Below are 17,164 nucleotides of genomic sequence, written 5' to 3' on the forward strand. Positions count from 1 at the left end.
GTGAAGCCTAGACATCCGGTGACGTAGACCTCCGGAACTGGTGAACAGAATGAGCATCGTGTAGCCACAGCTATCTGGAAAGGTTTTTACAAAACATTGTCAATAATCCAGAAATCACAAGTGCCTATTTTGTCACGCCCTGGTCTTAGTATTTTGTGTTTTCTTTATTATTTTGGTCAGGCCAGGGTGTGACATGGGTTTTTGTATGTGGTGTGTTTTGTCCTGGGGTTTTGTTAGGTATTGGGTTTGTGGCTTAGTGGGGTTTTCTAGGTAAGTCTATGGCTGTCTGGAGTGGTTCTCAATCAGAGGCAGGTGTTTATCGTTGTCTCTGATTGGGAACCATATTTAGGCAGCCATATTCTTTGAGTGTTTCGTGGGTGATTGTTCCTGTCTTTGTGTTTGTTATTTCATCTGTAGTGTCTTTATAAATTAAAGAACATGAATAACCACCACGCTGCATTTTGGTCCGCCTCTACTTCACCTAAAGAAAGCCGTTACACTATTGGAACACACTCCAACATGAAATGCTCAAATGGATTGTTTTGACAAGGAAAGTGTACACTTACTGTTTGGAGATGATGGAGTGTAGTCTTTAGTCGACTCTTTAGCAAGTTCTTCCATGTTGACAAGAAGTATCACTTCAGTAGGTACTTTCGGCTCAACTAAAACCTTTTTAAAGGTTGACGGAGGCCGAGGAACAACTACACAAGGCATTCGAGACCTTGTTATGCCATGTCTGCCATATTGTCTGCCTTCTTCGATGACCACTCGTTCCGTTGAAGTGTTGTAAAAACTTTGAGATAGCCATTCCACTGAGAATTTCGCCATGGTGTGCGGCGTGCGCTCTAGTTAGCTCGCAGGTGGTCTGTTGTAGGCCTCTAGACTCGGCACTTCGCTCTATATAGGAGACACCCCACTGTATTTGCATATGTAAAGGGGCCTCAACGGAACGATACAAACTTAGTCGGTGTAATTGAAATGAATAGATGTTGCAGTTGTGTTTTTTCACATGTTCAATAGCCTCGTTGATATGTCCCGACGCCACCATGTCCGAGTAGGCTATCAAACTCCGTCGTGCAGGTATGGCCTCTTAGTTGCCAATCCGATAATTACATTATTTGTGTATGCCAATCATTTATTTAAGAGTATGACTTCATTATAGGTCTATACGAGATTAGAGTAGACTGGGGTGAACAAAGCTATATGTGATTATAATACATTGTTTCATTTGGAAAAGTAAATAAAATTGTTTTTATAGGGAAGGGTATACCCATGCCATGCAAATATCACCTAAAAATGCATTGATTCATGTGACATACCCTTATGCTGCCATATTGCCTTTTTTTCTATACGTTAAATTCTCTGTTGCGACTATTCTATGGGAGCAGGCCACTGTAACTATAATTTGTGAGACCATTGTTCCAGATGTAGACAGAAGCGCTCAGCGGTATGCTCGCCAACGTGAGGCTGATTGCTGATGAAGACCAATTGACAAAGTCTGACAAAGGGGGTGTGATTGCTAGCAGCACGCCTAAACGGAAAGTGAGAGAACCACATTTGATCTCTGTTTACTTGTGAACTTGAATAGGCATTTGCTAAAAGCCCCTGGCACATTGTGAAACTGGTGACCATGTTCCATAGCAGGTTTTAATGCAGTTCCTAAATTTAGTTCATCGCCGGTCTCATCAGGAGAAGAAAATCACTATAATGTTTCATAATTGCATGATATAGCCTACTGTATTTGCCCTCCACATTTTAGCTATATGTCAGTATTTATCTGTATGGGTGGTTTTGTGATCCTAGCCTATCTCCTTAAAATGAACACACTTTAATTGATCCATTCATGGTCAACTAGACAATGACTGGTTTTCACATTTATTTATATAGACAAAGGTGTCCTATCAATTCCCCATTTCAAGGCACAGGGGCTCAGCAATCATATCACATAATCAAAGTGTGTCCTCAGGCTGAACATCAAACCCGAGATCTGGCTCTGCAGCACACAAACCCCCAGACTCTATGGATCATGTCCCTATGGCTCATGTAGTAGGTGTACACTCATCAATGACCGGCTCAATTAGAACTAATTGTTGAGCATGATCTTCCCGTTAGCTAACCTTTGAAGTACCGCATTGGAGACAAACAGACACGCACATTAAAGCGCAGTATGGTGCCACTGCTGTGGTGGACGAGAGGGAGGTGACGTCTGTCTGCGCATGTGTCAGGAAGGCACAAATGTAGCATATATAATTGGGTGCTTTCATCACTAGGCTATTGCATTGGATTGCGAATGATTGCTAACAATATAGTTATAGAATAAACGTACGTAAAGCATATTGTAACTATCCTCGCTGTATTTGTCACTTTAACAATGTTTATATGTCTTGCATTACTCATCTCATATGTATATACTGTATTCTAGGCTATTCTCGGGATCCTAGTCACTTAATATTTACATATCTGGCATGACTCATCTCATAAACTCAGCAAAACTCATCTCATAAACCTCTCACTGTCAACTGCGTTTATTTTCAGCAAACTTAAAGTGTAAATATTTGTATGACCATAACAAGATTCAACAACTGAGACATAAACTGAACAAGTTCCACAGATATGTGATGAACATACATTTAATCATGTGTCCCTGAACAAAGGGGGGGGGGGGGTGTCAAAATCAAAAGTAAAAGTCAGTATCTGGTGTGGCCACCATCTGCATTAAGTACTGCAGTGCATCTCCACCTCATGGACTGCACCAGATTTGCCAGTTATTGCCGTGAGATGCTACCCCACTCTTCCACCAAGGCACCTGCAAGTTCCCGGACATCTCTGGGGGAATGGCCCTAGCCCTCACCCTCCGATCCAAGGGGTCCCAGACGTGCTCAATGGGATTGAGACCTGGGCTCTTTGCTGGCCATGGCAGAACACTGACATTCCTGTCTTGCAGGAAATCATGCACAGAATGAGCAGTATGGCTGGTGGCATTGTCATGCTGGAGGGTCATGTCAGGATGAGCCTGCAGGAAGGGTACCACACGAGGGAGGAGTATGTCTTCCCTGTAACGCACAGTGTTGAGATTGCCTGCAATGACAACAAGATCAGTCCGATGATGCTGTGACACACCGCCCCAGACCATTTATTTCCCTGGCCACATCTGCAGTCCTCATGCCTCCTTGCAGCATGCCTAAGGCACGTTCATGCAGATGAGCAGGGACTCTGGGCATCTTTATTTTGGTGTTTTTCAGAGTCAGTAGAAAGGTCTCTTTAGTGTTCAAAGTTTTCATAACTGTGACCTTAATTGCATACCATCTGTAAGCTGTTAGTGTCTTAACGATGTTCCACAGGTGCATGTTCATTAAATGTTTATGGTTCATTGAACAAGCATGGCAAACAGTGTTTAAACCATTTACAATGTAGTTATTTGGATTTTTACGAATTATCTTTGAAAGATTGGGTCCTGAAAAAGGGATGTTTCTTTTTTTGCTGAGTTTATGTATATACTGTTTTCTATACTATTCTACGGTATCTCATTCACTTAATAATGTTGACATACCTCGCATTACTATTCTACTGTATCTTAGTCTTGTGTGTATTGGGTATATGTTGTGTAATTTGTTAGATAGTACTTCTAGATATTACTGCACTGTCGGAGCTAGAAGCACAAGCATTTCGCTACACCCGTAATAACATCTGCTAATCACTTGTATGTGATTTATAAAATTTGATTTGATTTGATGAGCCACGTTACAATGTTACAAGTGGGATTTTTTTTTCTTCAGTTTTATTAATTCAGGGAAACCCATTGAGACCAGGGTTTCATTTAAAATGGTGCCATGAAGACAACAATGCAAACATAATCTAAACGATCAATACAAATAAAAAAAAACTACAAATTACAGATTCAACCATACAGATTCAAACACCACAAATACAATTATTTACATTAAATTCCAAACATTTGCGATTCTCATTCATTGAATTCAACATTTGAGTACTAAACTGCCCTAAAGGCACCAACGAGTCAAGATGTAGTGAGTTTTGTAGGCTATTCCAAAAATGGGGGGCACTAAAACTGAAGGCCGATTACCTATATCGATATGTACTGTACTAGTGGAAACTCGAGGTGTCTCATGTTTAAGAAAATTAAAAGTGAAGTGAGGTTGGTCGGAAGCTTGCAAAGCTCTGCTTTGGTGCGTAATAGGGCTTTGCCGGTGCTTTGCAGGCATGGTTTCCTTGAGCGCACTTAATACGTTTAATTAATTCAACAGCTGAAAACCCTCCCACTTGCTGGCTAACAGATTATCTCGTGGAGTTTTCATTCTGTAGGGGTTTCAGTACATTTATCTTAAGCCATCCTTTTAAACATGGTCCACCTTTTAATTAGAATTTTGTCAACAGACTCACTAGAATACATTGAGAGAAGGGGTTCAGAATGTAGGGATCAATGATATAAAGCCATCTAAATATTTGCATATTCGTCTCCGTTTCAGCACCAACTGGTAGATTTAAAAAATACTTGGATCTTGTATATTATTATTTAGGCACATTTTTGGGTTAGGAAAGTATGTATTGAATCATAAGGAAAAAATGGTTTGAAGAGTCGTTACACAATAAATATATTGAGGAATCAAAACTACAGTGGTTTGATTTATCCTGAAAGTTGTCACATTCAAGTTCCATGCATGAACTATTGGAACATGGAAAAAAGTGTACAATAAGGTTTGAACAATTGTCCTATAAATCTACTCGAATCCTTTCTAATCATCAGTTGTATGACAACGGTCCAGTCATCATGAAACGTGTTACATATGGTATGAGTTCCATGATTCAAATAAGGCGACAAATTATTGCACAACATTAGCCTAATACGATCCACTAATGCTAGCGACCCTCAGGAACAACTACACAGACTTGACAGAGGAAAGAAAGGTTAACGGAATGGAATGGAATGATGCCGAATGTAAGCTACAAATGGAAGAATACTAACACTAAAGTGACAGCTATAAGTGTGTGTGGGTACTACTGACGGTGGTTCCCGATAATGGTTAATACTGAACATTATACAAATGGTAAAAAGATATAATTAAAAGGTTCTAAAGCACAAACATCAATTTGGCAGGTTCAGCTCTAAAGAAGCCTATAGCTTGGGTCTCCAATTTTCATCAGACAATTAATATTCGGGAATAATGGCATGACTATTTATAGCCTACCTCACTGTGTAAAATGGGCAGCAATGAACATATCACGTTGATATATGATTTTCAGTTTGCGTCCATATGGCTGGTTTCACATTCCTCACCAGTGATCACAAGGAAAAAGTATCTACAACCATTGCTATGTGTATTTATAAACGCCTTCCCCAAATGGATTACTAATTTACCTAGCTCTTATCAATAGTTCTTATCAACATATAATTTACAGTTCATGAAGAATACTATTATTTCTATCATAAAAAATAAAGTAGATGCTTTTCCCACTTAGAACAGGCATGTCTGCTCGACCTTATTCATGGTCCCTCCATGTCTAAAGGTGGTGGAGTTATGAGGGAATTAAGTCAAGGTCACATGACTGGGAGTACAGATATGCAACAGATACCTGAAATTAAAGATAGGGGCGTGGATCAGAAAATCAGTTAGTATCTGGTATGACCACCATTTGTCTCATGCAGCGCAACACATCTCCTTCCATAGAATTTGTCAGGCTTTTAAATGTGGCTTGTGGAATGTTGTCCCACTCCTCTTCAATGGCTGTGCGAAATTGCTGGATATTTGCGGGAACTGGAACACGCTGTCATACACATCGATCCAGAGCATCCCAAACATGCTCAATGGGTGACATGTCTGGTGAGTATGCAGGCCATGGAAGAACTGGGACATTTTCAGCTTTCAGGAATTGTGAACAGATCCTTGCGACATGGGGGCCGTACATTATCATAAAGTGATGATGGCGGATGAATGGCATGATAATGGGCCTCAGGATCTCGTCACGGTATCTCTGTGCATTCAAATTGCCATCAATAAAATGCAATTGTGTTCGTTGTCCATAGCTTATGTCTGCCCCACCGCCACCGCCACCAAAATGATATATCCCTTCTTACATCAGCTGATATCAAAGTGCTATACAGAAACCCAGCCTAAAACCCCAAACTGCAAGCAATGCAGGTGTAGAAGCACGGTGGCTAGGAAAAACTCCCTAGAAAGGCCAAAACCTAGGAAGAAACCTAGAGAGGAACCAGGCTATGAGGGGTGGCCAGTCCTCTTCTGGCTGTGCCGGGTGGAGATTATAACAGAACATGGCCAAGATGTTCAAATGTTCATAAATGACCAGCATGGTCAAATAATAATAATCACAGTAGTTGTCGAGGGTGCAACAGGTCAGCACCTCAGGAGTAAATGTCAGTTGGCTTTTCATAGCCGATCATTGAGAGTATCTCTACCTGCTGTCTCTTGAGAGTTGAAACAGCAGGTCTGGGACAGGTAGCACGTCCGGTGAACAGGTCAGGGTTCCATAGCCCCAGGCAGAACAGTTGAAACTGGAGCAGCAGCACGGCCAGGGGGCAGTCTATTCACAACATTGACATCAGCAAACCGCTCTCCCACACGACGCCATACATGCTGTCTGCCACCTGCCCGGTACAGTTGAAACCCGGGATACCTCTGTGAAGAGTACACTTCTACAGCTTGCTAGTGACCATCGAAGGTGAGTATTTGCCCACTGAAGTCAGTTACAACGCCAAACTGCATTTAGGCTAAGACCCTGTTGAGCATGCAGCTTTCCTTGAAAAGGTTTCTGCGGAAATGTTTCAGTTGTGCAAACCCACAGTTTCATCAACTGTCCGGGTGGCTGGTCTCAGACGATCCAGTAGGTGAAGAAGCCCGATGTGGTGTGGTTACACATGGTCTGCGGTTGTGAGGCCGCTTGGATGTACTACCAAATTCTCTAAAATGACGGCGGCTTATGGTAGAAAAATTAACATTAAATTGTCTGGAAACAGCTCTGGTGGACATTCCTGCAGTCAGCATTTGTTTAGTGTATTTATACTACTTTACATTGTATTTTAGTTCAACTGTATTGTACACACAGCATATGTATTTATACACCTGGATTGTTGACTTAGCTCACTCTAATCGCTCTTGCACTGGCTCTATGCACACTCACTAGACTCTACACACTCACACATACTACACATACTACACTGGCACTCCAACACACACTACATACGCTCAAACACACAATACACACTCACACATGCATATCGACCCCACACACACTTTTCACATATGCTGCTGCTACTTGTTTATTATTATATCCTGATTGCCTAGTAATTTTTACCCCTACCAACATGTACATACAGTATTACCTCAATTACCTGAACTGCCTACTACCCCTGAAATATCAACTTGGTACTGGTACTCATTGTACATAGCCTCGTTACTGTTATAGTACGCCGATGTACATACTGACAAGCAATAGGTTACATCTAAACCACACCATTTGTGTGCATAAGCTAATTGTTCAGCTGGAAGTTGTTATGCAGTGTTGTAACATTACATACGAATAAGACTAAATAGAAAAGAAAGGTTGTGATATAAGATATACTTGAATGATAAAATTGACTTTAATCTCTGCACATCTTTAAATAAATTATTTACAAACCCAAGATATAAAAAAAAAACTGGATTGCACTTTGGATTTGTAAGTGTTTGAGTCGAAAGTTCAGTCTGTAGTATATAGTCTTTAGTAGAAATGTGCGTTGGACATCATTGGGTGGGGGTGCTGATGATAAGAAACCATCTGTTGCTGGGGGAACTGTTGCACCATGTGCGGGTACATCGCGTGGTTGGCAGCGGTGTATGATAGGTGCTTTCCACCGGAGCGTGGTACTGAAATGGGCGTATGGGCTGGAATATCATCGGTGACTGGGCGGGAGCGAGGTACTCAGCGCGCGAGTCTTGGACTTCCCGTTTCTGTTTCATCCTCCTGTTTTGAAACCAAGTTCTCACCTGAAACACGAAACACACGTTTTTAACACAAGATAAAAACCATTAGAACCAAACCAGAACTAGTATAATCGAATTAAATAGTCCTGCAGCACAATGTATAATGTGCATAAATTACATTTTGTAATCAGTTTTGTATTCTAGTCTTACCTGAGTTTCAAAGAGGTTTATCATACCCCGAGGACTACTCACTGTTTTCGGAAACTGTGGAAAAAAAATCAGTCAATAAAATGCTCTTCAATAAAAAAAAAAAAAATGTAAATGTGTTGCAACACCACGTTTTAACATGTAATATTAATAGAATTGTTAAAGTATAGTAGCCTACATTTAACTTACGATTTGGGGAAGGGCAGCTTGACGGATGCAGAGGTGATCTCAATCTGGATTCCAGATTTGTGGGTTTCTCAGTGGAATTCGTGAATTCAAACCTTGTGATCTTTGGCTTTGGCTGGAGGTAGACCTTGTTATAAGAGGTTGGCGGTCGAGGCTGGACCATGCAAGGGACATGGGGTTTGAAGTGGGTTAGCATAGTATCCACAGGTCCAGTGTCCACAGGTCCTTCTTTCTTGATGGTGTCGTGATGGCTCTTCGCCAACCAGTCTACAGTGAAGTAATTGAATATGTTTGCTTCCATGAGCTCAGCAAACTATCCGAGGATGGTCAGAGAATTTTGTGAGATGGCCCGCCATATATAGACCTGGCCCTCTCCAAGATTAGCATTTGCAAAAGCGCGTTAACGCCTGATCGATTCCCAATGATTAGGTCCTAATGGGTCCTTATTGAAGTCTTCACATACTGTGAGTGTGTGAAAGCCTGGCGCCACCAAGTCTGTGAGAACCAGTAGAGCTCATCTCATTGGGCGAAGACGTCAGTTCAACGACTAGTTTTGATTTATATTTGGTTGTGTAGTCAACTAATGTGAAATCAACTAGTAAAACAACGTTGATTCAACCTGTTTTTGCCCAGATGGGTTACATTTGTCCACCCCAGCTGAAAATATACAGAAACGTCACATTAAGAGTCCACCTCTGCTTCAGAGTTCTTAGGTTATGATATGTTGAGGCATATAGGCCTACAATGACTTGACGTTTAAATTGTAGCCTATTCCATAACGAAGAAGATCACACTGAAAACAGCAGACCAATTAAAGCCACTTTCTAATCAAGATAACAGGCTTTGCCACAGACCTACTAAAACAGAAACCTAAATATGACTAAACGTGTAACATCATGCTGCAGCATGTTGGTGTCTATATCTGTTCACTCATATCTGTACACCTAAAAAAAAAAGTGCCATCTAGAACCTAAAACGGTTCTTAGGCTGTGCCAATAGGAGAACCCTTTGAAGAAACCTTTTTTGGTTTAAGGTAGAACCATTTTGTTTCCAGGAAAAAAAAACGTTGTATTCCATATAGAACCCTTTTCACAGAGGGTTCTACCTGGAAACAAAAAGGGTTCTAACTTTGAACCAAATAGGCTTCTCTTAATTCCAAATAACCCTTCTTTTATAGCCAAATAACCCTTTTGGAACCATTTTTTTCTAAGTGTACCTTGTGATAATTGGCCTAAACTTAATTTCCAGGCAATGACTGTCTGTAGCCTCTATTTACCATTGATTTAGGATTGGAAGGGAATACTATTTTTTTTGTAGTTGACCGTCCTGATATAATAATCAACATTGCCAAACTTGTATAACCCCATTGTATGGAGTCTGGTCATCTGCATAATGCCTTTTTAAATGTCAGACCTTTCCTCGACATTAAAATCAAATGTAAAATAAAGGCAAGTACCACACTGCTCTTATGGTTTAGTATTAACACCTCTTTGATACCCCGGTGAGCACTGGCGCCACTGGCCCAACAACCAGCATTTGGCGCAGTGGGTTGAAACATAACAGATCAAAGGTATTACAGTAGCAACACCATTGTTTGCAGGTTGAAATGTAAATCGTGGAGTGCAAGCTATAAATAAGTCTGAAAAACGGCTATAATTGCCACATGTTTGGTTATGCATACTACTGAGTAAAGCATCCCCAAATAGGCCTATCCAAAATGGCATGTTCTGGAAAAAGAATGTGCCAAAAAAATCAAGAAAGGGGACGTTGAAGAAAGTTGGTCAACCCAAATGATCCAACCAGGCCAACGTTGCCGGGTGTCCTTTCTCTGTACGTGAAACCTTTCAAGTGTTTCAGCCTGTTCAGATGGAATTCCCCCAGCAGCTGTCGGACAATAACCCTAAAAGCATCGCTTAGCTATGACAATGCAGATAAGGATATATTGAATGTCTCCTTTGTCGATGATCTGACTGTTCCTGTGAAGGCTTGGGTTCTCAGCCTCCCAATTACGGCCCTATATTTATAATGCTGTATTTCTATAAATGCATTCAACAACATAAGAGCAACACTTCTACAATACATCATTTTAATAGATTGAGTTTGCAACACATTTTGAGCATGGTAGGCCACATCCTTGTCCTTGGTTGATTATTGATATAACATCGTGAAAAACAAATTTACGTCAGAAAATATATGAACATATGTGGAAAAATTTAACAAATAGGCATAATCATACGAACATATTTAACACATTGACATCTTATTAAGTTACATTGATTGCCATTAAAATGGTGTATTTAACCTATATGGTAATTAGGTAAGTGCAGTAGTTACAAATGCACAATGTCAAGGATTACATTTTTTAAAGTAATCTTTGATGTTTCAGACAATTAATTTCAATTTGTTTACAAATCACACAAACGTCATCTTTGCAAGCGTGCCTATTCAGCAGTTTGTAGCTTATACTGTAGTTTCATTCCAACATGAACACAGTTCATTTTAGAAAAACTATAGCAACTATTCAGGCATTTGTATTCATTTAGTCCAGGGATGGGCAACTTTGATGGGGGTGGGGGCCACAAATAATCTGAACTCGTGGCTTGAGCACCCACATCCATACCCACACATGTAGTCAGAGCTGTCTTTAGTCGTCTTCTACACGTTTTGCTATAGGGTGGAGAGAAATGTTTGCAGTTTTTAATATATTTCAGTTAGAGTGAATACAAAAATCAATAGCTGGCCACTTAACTAATTTACCAATCACATTTTTGGGGGGCTGACATGGGTTAATTGAGTGACTGTCAGTGAATGAGAAAAACTGCTGATGCACAACCAATTTTTGAAATTGAACTTATCTATTCTACTATTCTAACTCTCAACAGTAAGCAGAGACCCCGTCTGAGTTCCAATATAGTATTCCAGGGTTTTTCTTGATTTTTGATTATTTTCTACATTGTAGAATAATAGTGAAGACATAAAAACTATGAAAGAACACATATGGAATCATGTAGTAACCAAAAAAGTATTAAGCAAATCAAAATATAAGACTTTTCAAAGTAGCCAACCTTTGCCTTGATAACAGCTTTGCACATTCTTGGCATTCTCTCAAGAAGCTTCATGAGGTAGTCACCTGGAATGCATTCCAATTAACAAGGTGTGCCTTCTTAAAAGGCAATTTGTGGAATTTCTTTCCTTCTTAATGCGTTTGAACCAATCAGTTGTGTTGTGACAAGGTACGGGTGGTATATAGAAGAAAGCCCTATTTGGTAAAATACCAAGTCCATATTATGGAAAGAACAGCTCAAATAAGCAAAGAGAAACGGCAGTCTGTCATTACTTAAAGACATGAAGGTCAGTCAATCAGGAAAATTTCAACAACTTTTAACGTTTATTCAAGTGCAGTCACAAAAACCATCAAACACTATGATGAAACTGGCTCTCATGAGGACCGCCACAGGAAAGGAAGACCCAGAGTTACCTCTGCTGCAGACGATGAGTTACCAGTCACAGAAATTGCAGCCCAAATAAATGCTTCACAGAGTTCAAGTAACAGACACATCTCAACATCAACTGTTCAGAGGAGACTGTGTGAATCAGGCCTTCATGGTTGAATTGCTGCAAGGACACCAATAAGAAGAAGAGACTTGCTTGGGCCAAGAAACACGAGCAATGGACATTAGACCGGTGGAAATCTGTCGTTTGGTCCGATGTGTCCAAATTTGATATTTTTGGTTTCAACCTCTGTGTCTTTGTGGGATGTAGAGTAGGTGAACGGACGATCTCTGCATGTGTGGTTCCTACCGTGAAGCATGAAAGAGGAGGTGTGATGGTGCTTTGCTGGTGACACGGTTAGTGATTTATTTAGAATTCAAGGCACACTTAACCAGCATGGCTACCACAACATTCGGCAGCGATATGCCATCCAATCTGGTTTGTGCTTAGTGGGACTGTCATTTGTTTTTCAACAGGACAATGACCCAACACACCTCCAGGCTGTGTAAGTGCTATTTGACCAAGAAGGAGAGTGATGGAGTGCTGCGTCAGATAACCTGGCCACAATCACCCAACCTCAATCCAATTGAGATGGTTTGGGTTGAGTTGGACTGCAGAGTGAAGGAAAAGCAGTCAACAAGAGCTCAGCATATGTGGGAACTCCTTCAAGACTGTTGGAAAAGAGTTCCAGGTAAAGCTGTCATCAAGGCAAAGGGTGGCTTCTTTGAAGAATCTAAAATCTAAAATATATTTTGATTTGTTTAACACTTTTTTGGTTACTGCTTGATTCTATATGTGTTATTTCATAGTTTTGATATCTTCACTGTTATTGTACAATGTAGATAATAGTAAAAATAAAGAAAAACCCTTGAATGAGTTGGCGTGTCCAAATGTTTGACTAGTACTGTATATATACTTAGAAATTGATCCCGGAACTACAAAAGGGGTGCGGCACGCGACCCGCCAGTTTGCCCATCCCTGATTTAGCCGTAATAGCATATTACATCATCAGTTTGATCCATTTTTAATATCTTGAAATACTGTAATTATCATGTCAAGTAGCTATTGGCAATGCCAATAGATGGTCATTTAGACCATTTAGATGGTGCTCCGGAGAGTTGAAAATGGTAATCACCTATCTGTGGTTATATCAAAATATCTCACTTTTCAAATCTAATTGAGCTATAATACACGACGCTCAGTGAATTAAAGACATGATGTCATCTCTTTATGAAACATTATCATTATTATGTTGTCTTAGAGACTAGCAATCAAAATGGTGTACATGAGAGAGAAATGTGATCCATATGCCTCCACCAGTGCTAGATAAAGATGTTGTGAATTATTAAAAATCATTCAGTCTGTTGTTTACATTTTTCACAAGTAAAAAAGCATATCTGTTCTTCCCCTTAAAAAGTCCATTACTGTTTTCTCCTCTTCTCACTCTAATAACAAAATAAACAATTATATTTTTCAGATTACTTTGTACTCTACTTTGGAGATAATCAAGGAGTTAGAGGTGTGCAGTGCGTTGTCAGGCTATGGGGTGCAATGTGGGGGATTGAGCTGGACTGCTCACTGTATAAAATCAGAGTGAAGTCAAAATGAACCACCTTGGATGCCTTCATATGGCTCTGTCATTGTGTTCAAATAGGACCGCCCTCATGATGTCTAATCAAAGTTATTACCAATAAATAGAGACACCCACCCAGTCTCTGCCAACAAAGTAACTCAGTGGGGTATGGGGGGTTTGGGGTCTGTTGACTAGTTGTCTGACCAGGGCCCAATTTCATAAAGCATTATGAGCATCTTTGAGCATCTTTGACCAGGTCCCCTTTGTCCATATCATCGTATTCATTATGATCTAAAAGGCAAATCTGATCCTAGATCAGGCAAGGCTGTAGCTCATTGGAAGGTGGCCTTCACCCTCTTTAGTGTGTCCTGGATCCTGCGGGTGTGTCGCTCAGTGGGGGTGTGGTGGAAGTTGGCCTCGTTGTCTGCAGCCAGCAGGGGGATATCACAGCCGCTGAGGTGGGCGATGCGTAGTCTTAGGTAGGCCTGCAGCTCCAGGTCAGGAGTGAAGGAGTACACTGTCTCCTGGAACGCATGTACCTGACTCACCACCTTCGCTATGGTCCTGGCGAGTGAGGAAGGAGAGAGCAGGAGAGAGATAAAGATATAGGGGGGAGCAGATAGAGCGGTAAAGAAGGGAGACAAGAAAGTACATAAAATTAGGACAAAAGCAGAGATTGAAGTTGCAGCCACCATGGAGTTGGAGGACAAGACAGAGAGAGTAAAAATGAGAAATAGGAGTTTGCTATTGTTAATCTGCGGCAGGAACATACTCATAATTTGGCACCACGTTACTAAACACTTGCATCATATACAGTACAATAAGTGACCTGATTTCCACAATAGTGGGGGAACCTAGGGTCTGTCATAACCAGCTGTGACGCTGCCTCTCACCGTGACCCTTTATGACCCCCAGCATCTGCCAACATCAATGCATCTCAGAACACCTGGCGTGCCACATCTCCACACCATATGGCTGTGTGCTAGCTTTGGTAGAGGGACCCAAATCCTACACGACTGCCATGGAATGAGCAGCTGTGTCATTACAGTCCACCACAACTTTCTGTGAACCCAGCATCTGGCCGCCATATTTGAGTGGGTAGAAGGACACAGGGAATCTCATTTGGTGGCAACTTGGCCCACTTCATTACATCAAGGGAGAAAGTTAATATCAAGTTTACAACATTAAAGAATGAGTGTCAGGTTGATATCCATGTCATTGCAAAAGGCGACCAGAGTAGATTCATTAAATCTCAATTGCAGATAAGTGCAAATGAATGCTATAGGCCAGTAGTTGGATGAGTGCATAAGCCTAGTGTAGGCTATAAGATTTTCCAGACCCAAATCACACTGCATCTCAGAGTAGGAGTGCTGATCTAGGATCAGGTTCTCTCTGTCCATATAATTGACTTTGGTTCATTGAAAAGAGCTATATACACTTCATGACCAAAAATATGTGGACACTTGCTCGTTCAAGATCTCATTGCAAAATCATGGGCATTAATATGGAGTTGGTCCCCCCTTTGCTGCTATATCAGCCTCCACTCTTCTGGGTAGGCTTTCCACTAGATGTTGGAGCATTTCTGTGGGGACTTGCTTCCATTCAGCCACAAGAGCATTAGGGCTCCCGAGTGGCGCAGCGGTCTAAGGCACTGCGTCTCAGTGCTAGAGGCGTCGCTACAGACCCTAGTTTGATTCCAGGCTGTATCACAACCAGCCGCAAAATTGGCACAGTGTCATAGTAAATAAGGGACAGGTAGGTAGCCTAGTGGTTAGAGTGTTGGACTAGTATCCGAAAGGTTACAAGATCAAATCCCCGAGCTGACAAGGTAAAAATCTGCTGTTCTGCCCCTGAACAACGCATCTAACTGACTTGCCTAGTTAAATAAAATTTAAAAATAAGAATTTGTTCTTAACTGACTTACCTAGATAAATAAAAGTGAGGTTGGGCACTGATTGGGCGATAAGGGCTGGCTCGCAGTCGGCGTTCCAATTCATTCAAAACAGTGTTCAATGGGGTTGAGGTCAGGGCTCTGTGTAGGCCAGTTAAGTTCTTCCACACTGATCTTGACAAACCATTTCTGTATGTATCTTGCTTTGTGCACTGGGGCATTGCATTGCTGAAACAGGAAAGGGCCATAACCAAACTGTTGCCCCAAATTTGGAAGCTCAGAATTGTCTAGAATTGCTGTAGAGTTAAGATTGTCCTTCACTGGAACTAAGGGGCCTAGCCCAAATAATGAAAAACACCCCCAGACCAATTTTTCCTCCTCCACCGAACTTTATAGTTGGGACTATGCATTGTGGCAGCTAACATTCTCTTGGCATCCGCCAAACCCAGATTTGTCCGGTGGACTGCCAGATGGTGAAGCGTGATTCACCATTCCAGAGAACGTGTTCCCACCGCTCCAGAGTCCAATGGCGGCGAGCTTTACACCACTCCAGCCGAAGTCTTGTGTGCGGCTGCTCGGCCACGGAAAACCACTTCATGAAGCATCCGATGAACAATTCTTGTGCTGACGTTGCTTCCAGAGGCAGTTTGGAATTCGGTAGTGAGTGTTGCAACCGAGGACAGACTATTTTTACGCTCTACGCGCTTCAACACTAGGTGGTCCCGTTCTGTAAGCGTGTGTAGCCTACCACTTCGCGGCTTAGCCATTGTTGCTCCTATACGTTTCCACTTACAGTTGACCGGGACAGCGCTAGCAGTACAGAAATTTTACGAACTGACTGACTTGTTGGAAAGGTGGCATCCTATGACGGTGCCACATTGAAAGTCACGGAGCGCATCACTAAGGCCATTCTACTGCCAATGTTTGTCAATGGAGCTTGCATGGCGGTGTGCTCGATTTTATACACCTGTCAGCAATGGGTGTGGCTGAAATAGCCAAATCCACTATTTTGAAGGGTTGTCCACATACTTTTGTATATATAGTGTAAGTCACATTTTTTTTATATTATTCATTATGATCTAAAAGGCTAAATTTATCCTAGATTACCACTCCTACTCTGAGATGGTTTGTGAATACAGGCCCAGGAATGTGCTGGTTTCCGCGGACTCTGAATAAGCCTAGTCCTGGACTTAATTCAATTCTCCATAGAATATCCTTTTGACTCCAGGACTATACCTAATCTCTTTACAGACAACTGGCCCTGAGATGTTGCATTACGCTCATTCACCTAAGTTTTGGCCACTTATAGGCACCGCTGGTCAGAGTGAAGGCTCCTATCTCCAGCTGCTGGATGTGCATGGCCAGGATGTGGGCAGCAGGGAGGGTGGGTCTCCTCCTCACATGATCTCCTCCCATCAGGCACAGGTTATCACTCTTCAGAAAGACCTGACAAAGAGGGAGGGAGAGGTGAGAGATAAAAAAAGAGGGATAGAAAGAGAAAGTGGGGGAGAGATAGAGAGATGTCTTACTCTTCCCTTGATTTATAACATCATGAAAGTTTCATCAAAAAACAAGCTCTGAAGTTTGGCAAATTACTTTTCCTCATCTTTGCAAAGTCGGCATGTGTGTTCTTTGAGAATATATTGCATCAAGTTTGGTTCTACAGTTGAAGTCGGAAGTTTACATACACCTTAGCCAAATACATTTAAACTCAGTTTTTCAAAATTCCTGACATTTAATCCTAGTAAAAATGCCCTGTTCTAGGTCAGTTAGGATCACCTCTTTATTTTAAGAATGTGAAATGTCAGAATTATAGTAGAGAGAATTACTTATTTTAGCTTTTATTTCTTTCAACACATTCCCAGTGGGTCAGAAGTT

At 41.3% G+C, this 17,164-nt stretch overlaps 1 protein-coding gene across 1 annotated transcript in view; it reads right to left on the reverse strand.

Moving 5' to 3' along the window:
- Window positions 1-10,399: 10,399 nt before the first annotated feature.
- The window catches only part of LOC110502312 (kinase non-catalytic C-lobe domain-containing protein 1), a 98,248-nt gene continuing 91,483 nt past the window's right edge, over window positions 10,400-17,164 (reverse strand). The window contains exons 29-30 of the mRNA XM_021580246.3: window positions 16,575-16,732; window positions 10,400-13,959 (exon numbers count right to left, since the gene is read on the reverse strand). Of these exons, the coding sequence (XP_021435921.3) occupies window positions 13,728-13,959; window positions 16,575-16,732 (390 nt within the window). The 3' untranslated portion in view covers window positions 10,400-13,727. The remainder of the gene's footprint in view (window positions 13,960-16,574; window positions 16,733-17,164) is intronic.

This window comes from Oncorhynchus mykiss, chromosome 23 (assembly GCF_057628025.1).
Source record: "Oncorhynchus mykiss isolate SJ-2025 chromosome 23, ASM5762802v1, whole genome shotgun sequence".
NCBI lineage: Eukaryota > Metazoa > Chordata > Actinopteri > Salmoniformes > Salmonidae > Oncorhynchus > Oncorhynchus mykiss.